General features: G+C 34.4%; 1 protein-coding gene and 1 non-coding gene across 2 annotated transcripts; both read left to right on the forward strand.

The window, feature by feature from the left end:
* The first annotated feature begins 3919 nt into the window (after positions 1 to 3919).
* On the forward strand, positions 3920 to 3991 carry Trnap-agg (transfer RNA proline (anticodon AGG)). Its single transcript has one exon. It is a non-coding gene; the product is annotated as a tRNA-Pro (tRNA).
* A 10711-nt stretch (positions 3992 to 14702) lies between these two features.
* On the forward strand, positions 14703 to 15710 carry LOC134801966 (uncharacterized). The gene has a single exon (XM_063774591.1). The coding sequence runs from the start codon at positions 14703 to 14705 to the stop codon at positions 15693 to 15695; it is 993 nt and encodes a 330-aa protein (XP_063630661.1). The 3' UTR covers positions 15696 to 15710.
* Positions 15711 to 16049: the final 339 nt, after the last annotated feature.

Consider the following 16049-nt stretch of genomic DNA (forward strand, 5'->3'; position numbering starts at 1 on the left):
TTTTCAAGAGATTGGTTAGTATACACATAAATCAGTCGATATCAAAAGTTTCTATTTGCATTACAGAACAAGTCGCAATATTTTTTTAATCTCAGATATATAAGGCATTATTATTTGTAGTCAACTATGTAACTTACTTCAGGAACATAGTTTTTTAGGCGGCTAAACTTAAAACTTCTCTATCGTAAAGTTGCTCATTTCACAACATTATTTTCAAAAAATCATATCTCTGTAACTACGCAACCTAGAAGGTTGATCTTTTGTGTTATCGATAGCTTATTTATTGTAGATTACTGGGGTATGCATAACTCCATACCCGCCATAAGGTACCTTTGACCGTGGGACGTCACATTTTTCAACAAATAAGGTAAGGCTTATTATTATTCGGGTACCTAATTAAACAAGAACTTTCATTGGGTATATGTGACGTTCCACGGGAAAAGGTACCTTATGAGGGTTTCTAGTTTCGGAGATATTAAATGTTTTGTAAAGAGGTGAAAAAATGCTCAATTTTTTTTTATTGTGTGATCTGAAACCTTAATGCCTAACGTTTGTTTACCTGTTTTTATTTTTGTTATAAGTTAGTTATAAGCCTAGTAATGTCGTCTCAGAGTTTAGTAGAAAAGGTACCTTATGGAAAAAAGATTGAAAATTCCCAAAAAAACTAGTCAATACGGGAAAAGAAGTTTGGTAGAGAACTGTATTAGCATTCTGCAAAACTAATTTGATAATTTCAGTTCTGGTTGGGGCGCCTCGCAAATATTATAACCGTACATAGACCGACATCACAAATCCAAGTAGACTGCTATTATACCAAAGTTACTCTCGTCAAGTCTTTCTTAACTAGAATAATCTTCATTTGGTTTGGTCGCATGCAGTAAATCAGCCATTGGTTTGCTGAAAAATGCCAATACCCGACGCATTACCTTATGGAATATCTGAGGTCATTGAACCTCAATGCCGCTTATCTTCAATAGCAACCGAAATATATTATTGATAAGAAATAGACGATTTATACCATCTTAACCCCAAAATATTATTAGTTTATCCTAACTGTTCCATCATCATCATGCCTCATCATGTAACTTGACCACAAGGTACCTTTTCATTACATACAAATTATTGGTCTTTTTTAAGATTATTATGACGAAGAACTAATTAAATTGGGGGCAGTTTAATGTAAATTAATATTTTCTATTCATAAAAGATAAACTATAATATGATTGATATTTTGTAGTGATGTATTATTAGATTTATTTCCATAAGGTACCTTTTCGTAAATGTATGGAGCAAATACTGTTATTGTTATGTAAGTTTAAAGTGGCATATGGGGTTAAATATAGTATTTAGTTGGGGTTTTAGGATTTATTTCATTTGAATGACAGAATTTCTTTCATATGTGCTCAGAAAAATTGATTGTGTGTCACATTAAAAGTAAAAATATTCAATTTTATATGAAAAAGTCAGAAAATACATTTTCACCTCTAAATCGGTATTGTTTTTTGCTTAAACTGTCTGTCAGTGTCGTTTTCTAATAGATAAAATTTAAATCTTGAGAGCTCATTGTAATCAATCGTAAAAATGAAATAAAACTTTATTTTCAAGAGATTGGTTAGTATACACATAAATCAGTCGATATCAAAAGTTTCTATTTGCATTACAGAACAAGTCGCAATATTTTTTTAATCTCAGATATATAAGGCATTATTATTTGTAGTCAACTATGTAACTTACTTCAGGAACATAGTTATTTAGGCGGCTAAACTTAAAACTTCTCTATCGTAAAGTTGCTCATTTCACAACATTATTTTCAAAAAATCATATCTCTGTAACTACGCAACCTAGAAGGTTGATCTTTTGTGTTATCGATAGCTTATTTATTGTAGATTACTGGGGTATGCATAACTCCATACCCGCCATAAGGTACCTTTGACCGTGGGACGTCACATATTTTAATACAATTTGCCTGTGTATTAATATTTTACCGCCAATAAATGTATATCCGCCCGAATAAAACTTTGTGTACCAACTTCGTACCGGCTGATGAAAAATTATAAGCGGTTAAAAGGTTAATAAAATACATAATTTCATTTGTTATCTAGTTGTAAAATAAGTAACCTACTAAAATTAGTAATACATAGTTTCATCGAGACAATTCAGGATTCATCCTGAGGGTTGCGAAGTTGGCACCTCGACACAATGCGAAATTTAATTCTTTTGAGGTGAACTTTGGATAGAGTAGCATGGTGGTCTTTGGTATCGGAGGCCAAGATCCACAAGTTCCGACTGAACGTCTAGCGATCTTCACCAAGGAGGAGTTTTGGCCGAAGGGTGTCAAGTTCCGGTGGTTCCGCGGCCGGTTCCCTGACACTGCGGGGTTGCGAAATGCAACGCAGCCATAATGGAAGTTTTTAGTGTTTAAGATTGAAAAAAAATGAAAAAAATGAAAAAATATTTATTCGCTAAGAAGCAATCTTTGACAAAATATAGGTTGGTGCACCTTTTTAAGTATAAAAATACCTGTGTTAAGGAACACCGCTCAAGATTATATTAGTAAGATTAGATTAGTATTTGATGATATATATTCTAGTTTTAAGGATTTTATCTATGGGTCAATAGTTGCCTGAAAATAAAGATTTTTCATTCAACATTATTTTCTCCGCATCAGTGTGGTGACCGCGTTACATCTGCCTGCCAGTGTAAGTGTACACAATATTATTCAATCGAATACTGAACTCCAACAGTTCATAAGATGGCGTAATGTGTTTTTATTCTACAGTTCCAATTACACTGTATGCGGTTTCGCCTCAGGTAACCAGTATAACGGGAACCCTAAATAAATTGCTGCCCAAAGTCGCAAACATCCATCACAGCCATATTAAAAAAACCGGCCAAGTGCGGGTCGGACTTGGCCAACAAGGGTTCCGTACAGTCGACGTCAAAGATATGTTTACACTTTTGCACCTTATGCCTTTGTAATAAGGCGAAAAATGTAAACATATCTTTGACGTCGACTGTACAAAAATTACTTTTTTTTACAAAATCGTTTTCGGATTTTTTCCTGTAGTTGACTGTACTTGTAGTGTAAGGCGATATTACAATTTTTTTATTACAAATTTCATAGCTCTAGGTCAACGGGAAGTAGTTATCCTATAAATTTTGATACTTGAGTGTCAAAATAAACTTTTTGGCAGCATAAACGGCCGTATCTTTTTTTACATTAAATAACTTGGAAGTTTGAAATTTTCACAGATTCAAGAGGCTGTAGAGCTAAACATCTAAAAAGATGCTGTCTCGGTACGCGATAATAATTACCTGTAAACATTAAAATTCTTCACAATAGGTAATAATTTACCGACCACAAAACCAGTATACAATGATCTCTGACCACACATAGTTATTTCGAACCTAGAGTTCAACTTATACTAGACAACGGTGTTTTGTTAATATGGATGCATGGGATAATTTCACTTGAAATACAATACACAATAGTTACGTCATAAGCAAAATTGTCATATCAACAGAATTGATGGGATTTACTTTGAATTAAGAAGTATCATAATAGCTGTATTTAAGTTGTTAAAAGCTTGAAACTTGTTACGTACGTGGGATATTTTTACACTGGCAACAAATCTTAAGAAAACAATATACAATAACTAGGTTAAGAACTTTTAGAATGTTATAAAAAATCTTTGTTTTTATTTAAAGTAAGAATACGGTGACAATTAAAATTACGTACATAACTCCTTCATAAAAAACGAAAAAGTCACGCTCTCAAGTGTGAAATGTGAAACACTGCTACATAAAATGTACAGCTACTAATAATTATCAAGTATCAACGAATGTTATCATGATGCTGACGTAACGGCGAATAGTGTTATGTTTAAGATAAGCAGTAATTTCGTCATCTCCATCACCCGGCTCGTTGGTCTAGGGGTATGATTTTCGCTTAGGGTGCGAGAGGTCCCGGGTTCAAATCCCGGACGAGCCCAGTTCACTTTTTGTTTTTAAATTAGATGCCAATTAGCTTTTGTTTTTCCACTTTTGCATTTTGTTATAATTACTAGTTACTAGTACATATTATAATTACCATTTTTTTTTATAATTTTGTTTGAGTTGACCGTCCAGTGGCGCCCTCATTAGGGATTTATTTAATTAAATCACGTCGAATTTAATAAAATAACGTACCTTCCTATCATAGTAAGTAATTAACCATGGTATAATAATATACTCCGCCTGGTACTCCATTCCGAGATTCGCGTATGACCTAACTGACACGCGCCTACGTCATCATGCTGTTTACAGGTTCTCAAACTTTGAAATGTGGGAGAATTTTAACCAACGGTGAAAATTATTTTAACGGCATTAATTTTAAGTTATTCATGTAGAAACATAGTAAAATAAAACAAATCTAATGTATTAAATTAAACTTTATTTATCTATACAAGACAAACGTTTGAAAAACTAATTCACAGTTAATCAATAAACGGTGTTCGACACTTTAAGCAATTTTCGTTTTAATTTCTTAGGGGGGCTGCTTGCGTTAACAAGCAAACATAGAACATAAAATTTTATCATTAATAGTAATTATTGTCGATAATTACGTATACATACCATTTTTACATATTGTTTTCAGTCCACAATAGCGAAGCCATTCATTGGCTACGGATTCATTATTCGGAAACGTATAAAATCTGATTATACTGCCCTTTTTACTCCTACTCTTACAGTTCCGAATAGAACAGCCAACCATTTTCGTAACAAAACATTAATTACCAAGCTTACGACGTGAAAAGTTTGGAAAACTCTGCGACTGCTGACACTGAGCGAGAAGGAAATAACAATTAACACGCGTTCGACAAGGATGACGGTCAGGGCATGAAGTTATCTAGATCCGAATTGTCAAATGTCCTCAGCGCTATCCTGTGTTGCCAGTAGTATAAACAGAATTACCCGAAAGTCTGAAATTTCTTTCGTGAATCGGAAGATATTGCTAACGAGTAATTAAAAATGACGTGTTATTGTAAAATTTAAGCTAAAATACATATAAATGAAAATTATAAAATTATAAAGAAATATTTTAACTTATTAACCATAGGTATAATGTACCCATGTAACATGTTATGTTGAAATAAAGTGGCAATGTTATTGTGACGTAATCGCGTGTCACTCTGGGAATGGAAGACCATGTTTTATTAGACCATGTAATTAACTTTTATATTGGTTTTAAAATATGTAGTTACCTATATATTTTTTCTAGCCATGCAAGGAAAACCTTACAAAATAAATTGATTAAATTATACTTATCAATTAAATACTCTTGATACGCGGTTATCTTATCTTAAATGAATTAGCACTGTGGAATCGTCCGTTACAAATATCGCCTTTTGTAGCGCCACCTATCGGAGTTCGGAAGTAACTATTCATATATGTAGTTCCTGTAATTAAATAAAGATGGTGCTGCTGTACTTTCCGTGTACTCGTAAACACAAAAGTTTAGTATGTAATAAGTACCTATAATTCATATAAGCAAAGACATATGTAACTTCGTATAAGACGAATAAAGTCTAAGGAAAAAACGTGCCTCGGAATTCAAGTAAAAGTAATTCTCGAATAGATGGCGCACACACCTTTAGCCTATCCTCGGCTAGATGGCGTGACGACACCGTTTCATATTTAACAATTTTAACACATAGATATCAGTGAATGACCATGCATCAAAATGATATAAAAATAATAAAATCATTTATCCATATATATACATTTTTTGATAACTTTATACGTTTTCATTTTGAGTTTTAGTCGTGTGTCGATAGATGGCAGTAAATTTACAGTGACTACAAAATTTACAATGACAGGACCCCTCTATACTATCTATTCTTTTTGATATAAGTATATTATTATAGTAAGTATAGCGTAGTTTAAAAAAGTTTAAATGTACCAAGACAATTTTTTGTGTAATACCTAACAATATGATACGCTATCAAAAATTCATGTTTTGTTTGCCCTTTAGATTTTATCCTAGACTAGTATTTTTTATACAATTTTCTTTTAAATGCTTGACGATCCGTTTGTGATATTCTTATAATTAAATTTGATCAGTACTTGAATAACAAGTCAATATTTTAAAAGAGTAATAATAATTATATTTGTTTTACATTATTCATATGTGCTTGTTAGGGTTCCGTACCTCAAAATACATCATTTGTGAAAATTTCAACTGTCTAGCTATCACGGTTCGTGAGATACACCCTGGTGACAGACGGACGGACGGACGGACAGCGGAGTGTTAGTAATAGGGTCCCGTTTTACCCTTTGGGTACGGAACCCTAAAAACGAAACCCTTATAGGATCACTCGTGCGTCTGTCTGTCCGTCTGTCACAGCCCATTTTCTCGGAAACTACTGGATCGATTAAGTTGAAATTTGATACACGTATGTAAATTAGTGACCCAAAGACGGACGGACATGTAACGTAAACCAAAGAATTTTAAACATGGGGCCACTTTTGGGGGGTAAATGAGAAAGTTAAAAAATAAAGTTTTTCAAACTATATCGTGTTACATATCAAATGAAAGAGCTCATTTTGAGAATTTCAAATATATTTCTTTATAATTTTTAAATAAATAAGTTAGAAGTTATTTAAGAAAATAGCCAAAAATTACCATTGGGTTTATCTCCGAAACTACTAGGTCTAAAATTTTGAAAAAAATACACAAAATAGTTCTTTACCCATACAACCATTTCCAGTCGCCGTTACGACGCGGTGTTGACACATCTTGTGTCGACACCGTCTGTTTCGGTCACAATTCCAGTCGCAGAGTCGTCGCCGTGTCGACACAGTTACCAGAAATGGGGAAGGGTCGACACATGACACAAAGTGACATAAAGTGTGGTCGCCGTGTGCACACATTGTTTCGGGTTTGCGACTACTTTATGCCAAAATCATTCGTTCATTCGTTCATTTTGTTCCTGTCAAATGGAAACTGTCAGATTGAAAAATACTTAAATAAAAATAAGTGACATTAATACGCCATCTCTAAAACGGATTACAAGACGTAATCATATATTGTTTGCATTTATATTACAATAGGACTTAAATTATTATGGGGAATTAAACTGCTCGAGTGATTTGATAAACTAAGTGTAATATAATCAACGCGCCACCACATTGTTTTAGTTTAGCCGGAAATGAAATTGTTTACTTCTCAGTGCCTGTGTTCATAACTATATTATTTGAAGCATTTTTAGTACTTCGATGCGTATACTATACTTAAATAACAGAAATAACGCTTTACATACTACGAAACTTGTTAATTATGATGTATAAATATGGTTTAAGGCTGAGAAATATTGCAGTCACAAAGTAGTTGCAATGTTTCGACTTTGTGTCGACTCTGTGTTGACACATGACACGCGCTGTCAAAAGTAATAACAAAGTTACTGGTATGTTACTGGATTTGCAAAATGGCTCCTTGTGTTGATTTGTTTTCAGATATTCTCAAAGTGTAAAAATTCCGTGGTCAGAGATGGGCATTAATCGATTAACTGTTTATTCGACTAATTAATGGAATAAAAAAAGTTAATTCTCAAATTTTAATCGCGATTAGTTTAGTCGACCTAACATAGATTGAAATTGAATTAATCTGAATATTAATCGAATAAATTATCGATTAAATCTCGATTGAAAGTTGACAGGGGGCCATTTTTGTACGTAAAAATAATAGAAATGTCTTGCATGCAGATGGTAGCAAAACACTTTGTCATAAAAGTCGAGATGGGTGTCGATATATAGGTTTTAGGGAGTGCCGATTTCGAAAATAATGACCATTTTGGAATCCGAAATGGCGGCCATGCACTGTGTCATAAAAGTCGTCATGGATGTCGTTTTATACGTTTTAGGGGGCCCCAATTTTGAAAATGATGACCATTTTGGAATCCAAAATGGCGGCCATGCACTATGCCATAAAAGTCGTCATGGGTGTCGTTTTATAGGTTTTAGGGGGCGCAGATTTCGAAAATGATGACCATTTTGGATTCCAAGATGGCGGCCATGCACTATGTCATAAAAGTCGTCATGGATGTCGTTTTATAGGTTTTAGGGGGCCCCGATTTAGAAAATGATGACCATTTTGAAATCCAAAATGGCGGCCATGCACTATGCCATAAAAGTCGTCATGGGTGTCGTTTTATAGGTTTTAGGGGGCGCAGATTTCGAAAATGATGACCATTTTGGATTCCAAGATGGCGGCCATGCACTATGTCATAAAAGTCGTCATGGATGTCGTTTTATAGGTTTTAGGGGGCCCCGATTTAGAAAATGATGACCATTTTGAAATCCAAAATGGCGGCCATGCACTATGCCATAAAAGTCGTCATGGGTGTCGTTTTATAGGTTTTAGGGGGCGCAGATTTCGAAAATGATGACCATTTTGGATTCCAAGATGGCGGCCATGCACTATGTCATAAAAGTCGTCATGGATGTCGTTTTATAGGTTTTAGGGGGCCCCGCTTTCGGAAATGATGAATCCAAAATGGCGGCCATGCACTATGTCATAAAAGTCGTCATGGGTGTCGTTTTATAGGTTTTGGGGGGCGCAGATTTCGAAAATGATAACATTTTCAATTTAAAAATGGCGGCAATGCACTATGTCATAAAAGTCGTCATGGATATCGTTTTATAGGTTTTAGGGGGCGCAGATTTCGAAAATGATGACTATTTTGGATTCCAAGATGGCGGCCATGCACTATGTCATAAAAGTCGTCATGGATGTCGTTTTATAGGTTTTAGGGGGCGCAGATTTCGAAAATGATAACATTTTCAATTTCAAAATGGCGGCAATGCACTATGTCATAAAAGTCGTCATGGATATCGTTTTATAGGTTTTAGGGGGCGCAGATTTCGAAAATGATGACTATTTTGGATTCCACTTTTATGACAAAATACGTAGCCGCCATCTTGGATTATAAAATGATCATCGTTTTCGAATTCTGCACTCCCTAAAACCTATAAATCGACATCCGTGACGACGCAAGTTATCTTTATTTTCAGATCTAACAAATTGCTACAGAATACAAAGGACAAAAAAGAAGCGAGGAGGTAATGAAACAAGCAAAAATACAGATGATTCCTCGACGCAATTGGGTGATTCTTAAATTGTGTCCAGATTTTTTGTGTCATAAAAGTTTTTATTTTTCACATATTACTCTCACGAGTTCCGTGACATTTCGACCTTGTAATTTTTTAAGTAAATGTTTTTGTTTATCTATGAGGATCTCACTAGAATAGTATAATCAAGGTATGTTTATATTTGATGAATGAAATAGTAACGCAAAAAAATATATATTTGTGTCTTATATTCCTGCCGAAGACTTTTATTTTACCTTTTCCTTCTACACAAGTTTGGCCAAGTAATAAGAATTTAGGGCTCTCAATTTTATTTTGACTTCTACAACAGTAAAGCTACGAGGCCATGTTTGGTATCGTTTTCGTATAAATTCGCAGTACCAAATTTAGTTAAGGTACCTACTAAGGTACATTGACACCATTCCGAAGTAAAAACATATAAACTTATTAAAATACTTTCTTTTAAACTCCTCTTCACGCTTAAACTGCTGAACAGTTTTAATTTAAATTTGGTACACATACCGGAGTCCCGAGACAGGATATAATAAGTTATCTCAAAAATCATCCTTTAAAGGTGTGAAATGAGGTGTAGGGGGGAATTCAGAATTGACTTCTTGAAGTTAATACTGTTTAAGTTTAGGTTTGAAGTCATGTTTTTTCATCATTTTTAACTAAATCAAAGATGTAGACCATCCCAAATTTCATATAAATCGGTTCAGCGGTTATTGATTTCCCGTACAAATTTCCACGCCACTTTTCACACCTTCAAAAGATGATTTTGGTTATAAGATCTATCCTATGTCCTGTTCCGGGACGCAAACTATTTCTATACCAAATTTCAACGAAATCGGTTCAGCGGTTAAGCGTCAAGAAGAGTTTCAAAAAACCGGCCAAGTGCGAGTCGGACTCGCGTATTAAGGGTTCCGTACATTAAGTCCGACTCGCGCTTGACTGCACATTTCTAATAGGTTTTCCTGTCATCTATAGGTAAATAACTATTTTGTGTATTCAGACGGACATACATACAGACGCACGAGTGATCCTATAAGGGTTCCGTTTTTTCCTTTTGAGGTACGGAACCCTAAAAAGATTTATTTTTATTTTGTGGAATGGTGTCAATGTGATATCTTAAATGGATTCAGCACCCCAGATTTATACGAAAACGATACCAAACACGGCCTAGCACCTTCACTGATATAGATATATCAAGATAACATTGAGAGCCCTAAATAAACTTTCAAGAGCGGATATCTCAAAAACTATTCAATATATCGAAAAAATTGACTGAATAAACTTGTAACAAATTAAATTAACTTTCATTTTGTATAAGTGGCCATGTCGCTGAGATGCATAGTTTCCGAGATATAATCGAAAAACGGGAAAATGGGACCTTCAAAGCCCCCTCTCTCCCCCCCGCTCAAGGGCTACGGCCGGGGACTTTTGATATGTTCACCTCCTAACTTGTCAAACCGAGTTACGGAGTCAAAAATTGTGTTCCGAGCATTTCCCTCTACAACTTTTAGAGCATTCGTTGCCTGACCTAAGTAGCTTATTGAATTTCTTTAAAAACTTTTCTGTAAAAGGTTGACGGGTGTTGGGTGTTTATATGGTTTCGGTCGATTATTATCATTTGCATTGCCCATGATGACTTACTAGAATTACGAGCACACGAGACACTAATAGTAGTTTGACAAACCTTGGTTTTCAAGAGGTATTTTATATTGACATTTGCTGTCACAAATTTGCTGTCAGATTTAGTCGCAAACCGCACGCAAAGTGCACACAAATGTGTCGACACCTTGTTACGGAAAAGTGTAGACACGGCGACGACACTTTGTTTCGAAACAATTCTAGACACATTGTGTGGACTCTGTTACGACACATCTGACATTTAGTTACCACTTTGTGATTCTGCGACTGGAATGGTTATATGGGTACCTACAGATGACAGGAAAACCTATTAGAAATGTGCAGTCAAGCGTGACTCGGACTTAATGTACGGAATCCTTGGAACGCGAGTCAGGCTCGCACTTGGCTGGTTTTGCTAACTTGCAAGGCCTACACGAATAAAGAATACCTACCTATTTTGAATCTTGAAATCAGTCACAGTATATACTTATGTTTTACATTTGAAATATAATAATATTATAGCTTTTTATTCATTGTTACTAAGAAAATTGCAAATGATTGTAAAGGGCATGCTCTCTGATTGGACTCGGATTACTCGGAACATGCACATGTACGTTTCCATTATATATTCAACCGATATCGAACCTTATATCAATATTTTTAAGACCTAATTAGGTCACATAATTATGTGAGTGTTTTCGTCGCTTTCTTTATCAAAGCACCTGTTATGTCTTATGTACCTACCTAATACCTTATACGTTTAAAAATATATAAGATAAATGTTAGGCTATCAAGTTAGGTCATATAGTCTAACCTGTTCACTATAAAAAACAGCAAACGATGTACAGGTTTATTAGCCGTTTGGCACACGCACACTAGAGGTCAAAACTAAATATTTGACCCGCAGTTCCTAAAAAAAATTCCCTTAGGAGGGGAGTGGTGAGTCATTGTTTTTTTTGGTATGGAAAAAAAAAATTTTTAGAAACCTTTCGTGTGTGGTATCATATGAAAGGGCTTTTTGAGGCGATTCTAAAAATATAACACATCATTACAATTCAGTCATTTTTTTCAATTAAAACGAAAATAATTTTCAAAACATCCCAATTTTGGGCTCCTCCAGATACGATTTGGCTGATTTTTTTTGTACAATATACCACAAATGATACATGATATCCTCATATCTAACCCTAATAAAGCAATTTTGAAAACTATTTCATTTAGTTTGTTTAGTTTTTCTGGTATAATTTGTTTAGTTTTTCATACTTCCACTACTTTTGGAGAAAATGGGCTGTGACAGACGGACAGACAGACGCACGAGTGACCCTATAAGGGTTCCGTGTTTCCTTTTGAGGTACGGAACCCTAAAAAATGGCTGAAATGTAATGATGTGGTATATTTTTAGAATTGCATCAAAAATCCTGTTTGTTGTGACCTCTAGTATACGTGTGCCAAATGGCTAACCTGTACATCGGTTTGCGGTTTTTCTATGAAATTGGGGTCGTACGACTGCCGCTAATATTATAGTAGCATATATAAGAGAATTTTGCAGAGACGTTACGTATGTTACGGGAATTCAACTGAACTGGTAAGGAAACTTTTATATTTATGTTTTTTTTAAACCATTATTTTTTATTTCTTTTGAGTCTTTATTATACCTACATACTTTTATGTGGGGCATGTAACTCGTACTAAGTTACCTCGTTTCCTGATGTACTTAGACTGAAAAAAACATTTTTAGGTATTTTTTCCTCAATCTCTAATGTTATTAAATCATGTTTATGAAACTATTCTAAAATATGCGGCTCAAAATTATTTTATATAATATTTCTATTTAAAGAAACGTATATTTTTTGCCAAAATTCGAAACAAAAGATAATTTAATGACCAAAAAAATCTTAATAATAAATTAATAATAGCATACCTTCAGATCCACAGTGCATGCTTCGTCATAATACTGAAAGCTCCACCCCAGGTTTCGTCAAAATAAAACGTAGGTACATTTATTTTCACATAAATGTCATCCGGAACACGCACCATCAAAAATAAATTCGTGCCTAACTAATACACATTTTCTCGATGGTTTCAATTAAATTCGAAGATTTTTGCGAAATTACCTAATTCTACTAATACACAAACACCTAAATACCTAAAAAAATAATAGCGGCTACATAAAAAATATTAAGAAAAGTAATTTACAACAAATCAACCCAATTTGACGATTGTACTTAGGTACTTAATGAATTCTGTTAAAATAATATATTTAATTAATAATTATTTTTATTTAGTTATATATGTCCAGCAGTGGACGTCCTCTGGCTGATATGATGATGATGATGAATATATTTAAATTGAATCTTCACTCTGTGTCTGCAGGCATGCATGAAAACATTTTGGTATTCATTTATTCAACATAAATTATCGAAATAAGTAAAAATTACCTACCATTATTTTTTGAATTAAATATTATAATAAAACAATCAAATGTCCAATTAAGGTGCAGTGGTTTTAGCCAACGACTAAATATTGTTTTTTTTCCTTTTGTATTTTTTTCTTTTGTTTTTTTTTTACGATTTTTCGTAGCGCTCTTTTTGTTCACAATATCACAATACGGTGACCAAAAAGATATGAATAACAATCTTGAGGCCTTTCTCTAGTAACGTCTCTATAAAAACCTGATTAAATAACTTTCTTTCTATAGAAAAAAAAACGCGAACAAAGATTTAAAATGCGCAATTATATAATATAATAATAATATAGCCTCTTTATTCCTTAATAAACAAACATAATTTACAGTTGCATTTCTTAAATACTTCATTAAAATTTCATTTCATGCATAAATTACCTATAACATAATTATAACATTTCAAATTTAAAATATTATTTCCTTTATTTATTTTTCGTCTTAAGTTAGGTTGTTTATAACATGAATATAAAAGTAAAATACAAAAGCACATAAAAAGCAATAAAAAAATACATATAAACACATTATAAAAAACCTAACCTACGGTGCCGCCGGCGGCGGGGCATATTATTTATTATTATTTTATTACCAAAGTTTTTTTATTTTTTTGTTATTGAATTAGTAATTATTAATTGATATATTATAGGTTATTGAGGTTAATTTCATTTGTATATTATACATAATTATTTATTTAAATGTTTATTTAAGGACCTCTCTACGAGTAAAGGCCTCCTCCATATCCTTCCAGGTATCTCTATCCATTGCCTTCGTAATGCAGTCCTTTTCAGCAGTTCTAGCTAACTCGTCTGACCACCTTTTTAAAAAAAAAACTAAAATGCGCCATTATTTTTTTGTTATATTTTAGCATAAAAGCTATTAACCTTGCTTCTAAACATGCGTAATGTTACTTTTCATTGAACTCAATCGCTCACTCTTTTTTTATGTAAAAAAAAACAATTAATTCTAGAACAATGATACCCACGATCTCGCCGTCCGCTCAGTGCTTGGAACGGAGTTTTTGAAAAGTCGTACCGCTTTTTTAGATCACAATACGGTTGCCAAAAATTTAATTAAGTAGCAATTTTGAGGGCTTTCTCTAGGGATTTCGGCGATTCGAATTCTGAGTTTTTGACTCTAGCTTGATAAAAAAAAATCACGAACGTAGGTTTAAAATGCACTTTAAAAAATTACAACAAATTTTGCACGGAGACTAAAAACATGAAAATTATTTCTATAAATGAGCAATATTATGCTTGAGGGAACTCAGTGATTACTTTTTTTATTTTACATACACAAAAAAATAAAAAATTAAAACACGATATCCGCGGCCCGTGCACACACATCCATCTCGCTCAGGCTTACGCTCAATGAGAGTGAGAGAAGAACACGAACCGACTGGGCCTTAATTATTTTTGTCCATCATTTCTATTTCTACTCAATAAATAAACAAAAGAAGCTCACAATTCCTTATCTTCCAGACTCCAAAATGAAGTTCGCAATCCTCGCAGCCCTCGTCGTCCTGGCCGTCGCCGCGCCCCCGACCATGCCTCCCACCGAAGACGAAGAACTAATCGTCACCAAGAAGTTCTTCCCCGACTCCCACGCCATCTACACCGGCCACCACGACATCATCGACATCGTCGTACCCTTCAACGAGATCAACTTTTCCGAGGACAGCAATGTCAGCGATGAACAGATCGACGAAACTAAACTTAACATCTTCTTCGTTGAAGCTGATGTCAAAGACGATGGAAGTTACGATTACAAAGGATTGTACACCTACAAGAAAGGCGTAACCAAGAAGGTGCTTGAGAACGGACAGTGCACCACTTACGCAAAGAAGAATATCGTCTACTTCGGCGCTAGCGACGGCATCTACAAGTACAACGAAGCAGATCAGACTGCGACCAAATATGGTACCGTTACTGACAGCGTCATCAGAATGGCTGTTGATACTGAACATGTTAACGTATATTACTTGACCTCAGACTACGTTATGTACAAATATGATGAAGATGAGAAAATTGCCACTAAAGTTGAAGCAGTTAAGGACGCTAGAGACTTGGTTATAGACTGGGACGGTATCATGTTCTTCTACGACGGCAACCACCAATTCTACACTTACAACGGCCAGCGTGTCCTTAAAATCGAGGGTCTCCCCGCTCATCCCGCTAAAGTAGCACTCGTCAGGCCTCCACCTATGATCAACCAGGTTTACGCCGTTATTGACGGCCGTCTTTATAAGCTGAACTTCAACGGTACCAGCGAAAAGGGGGCAATAAAGTTCCAGTCTGAACCAACCGCCTATGCCCCAGAAACTCTTCTGTACCAATACTACGCGTACAAGCAGAAGATTTACTTGTATAAACTGGATATGGTGTTCGCTGAAAAGAGCTTCGAAGAACTGAATAAGTTCTTCGAAGATAAACAGGAAGAGATCAACACTTTCAAGAACACGAAGCTTTCTAGCCGTTTGTAATCTGTTCCGACTGAATAAAGTTTTGATAAAAATTACTTTTCGTTCTTCGTTGTCACCTTCCTTGTATTCATAGATATAGCTCGTTTTTTTAGCATTAGAAAAAAGGTAAACAATCTTGATGTGTCTTTTTATTGAAAACTAGTTTTTTACTTCGTCTGCGTTTGTGCTGCTGTACTTTGCGTGTTTACATAAAAGTTCAGTAAGTATAATTCATACAATATAATATGTATTACAGTATAGTGTACCTACCTACTAGTTTAAATGTACCAAGACTATATTTTGCGTAATAACATTAAAATTCAACATGAGTCATCATCGCTATACTATACGTTATCAAAAATTTAGGTTTTTTGA

This window comes from Cydia splendana, chromosome 23 (assembly GCF_910591565.1).
Source record: "Cydia splendana chromosome 23, ilCydSple1.2, whole genome shotgun sequence".
Classification (NCBI taxonomy): Eukaryota; Metazoa; Arthropoda; class Insecta; order Lepidoptera; family Tortricidae; genus Cydia; species Cydia splendana.

Excerpts from the sequence above, each read along its gene's own strand:
- LOC134801966 (XM_063774591.1), top strand. The coding sequence starts at position 14,703 with ATGAAGTTCGCAATCCTCGCAGCCCTCGTCGTCCTGGCCGTCGCCGCG.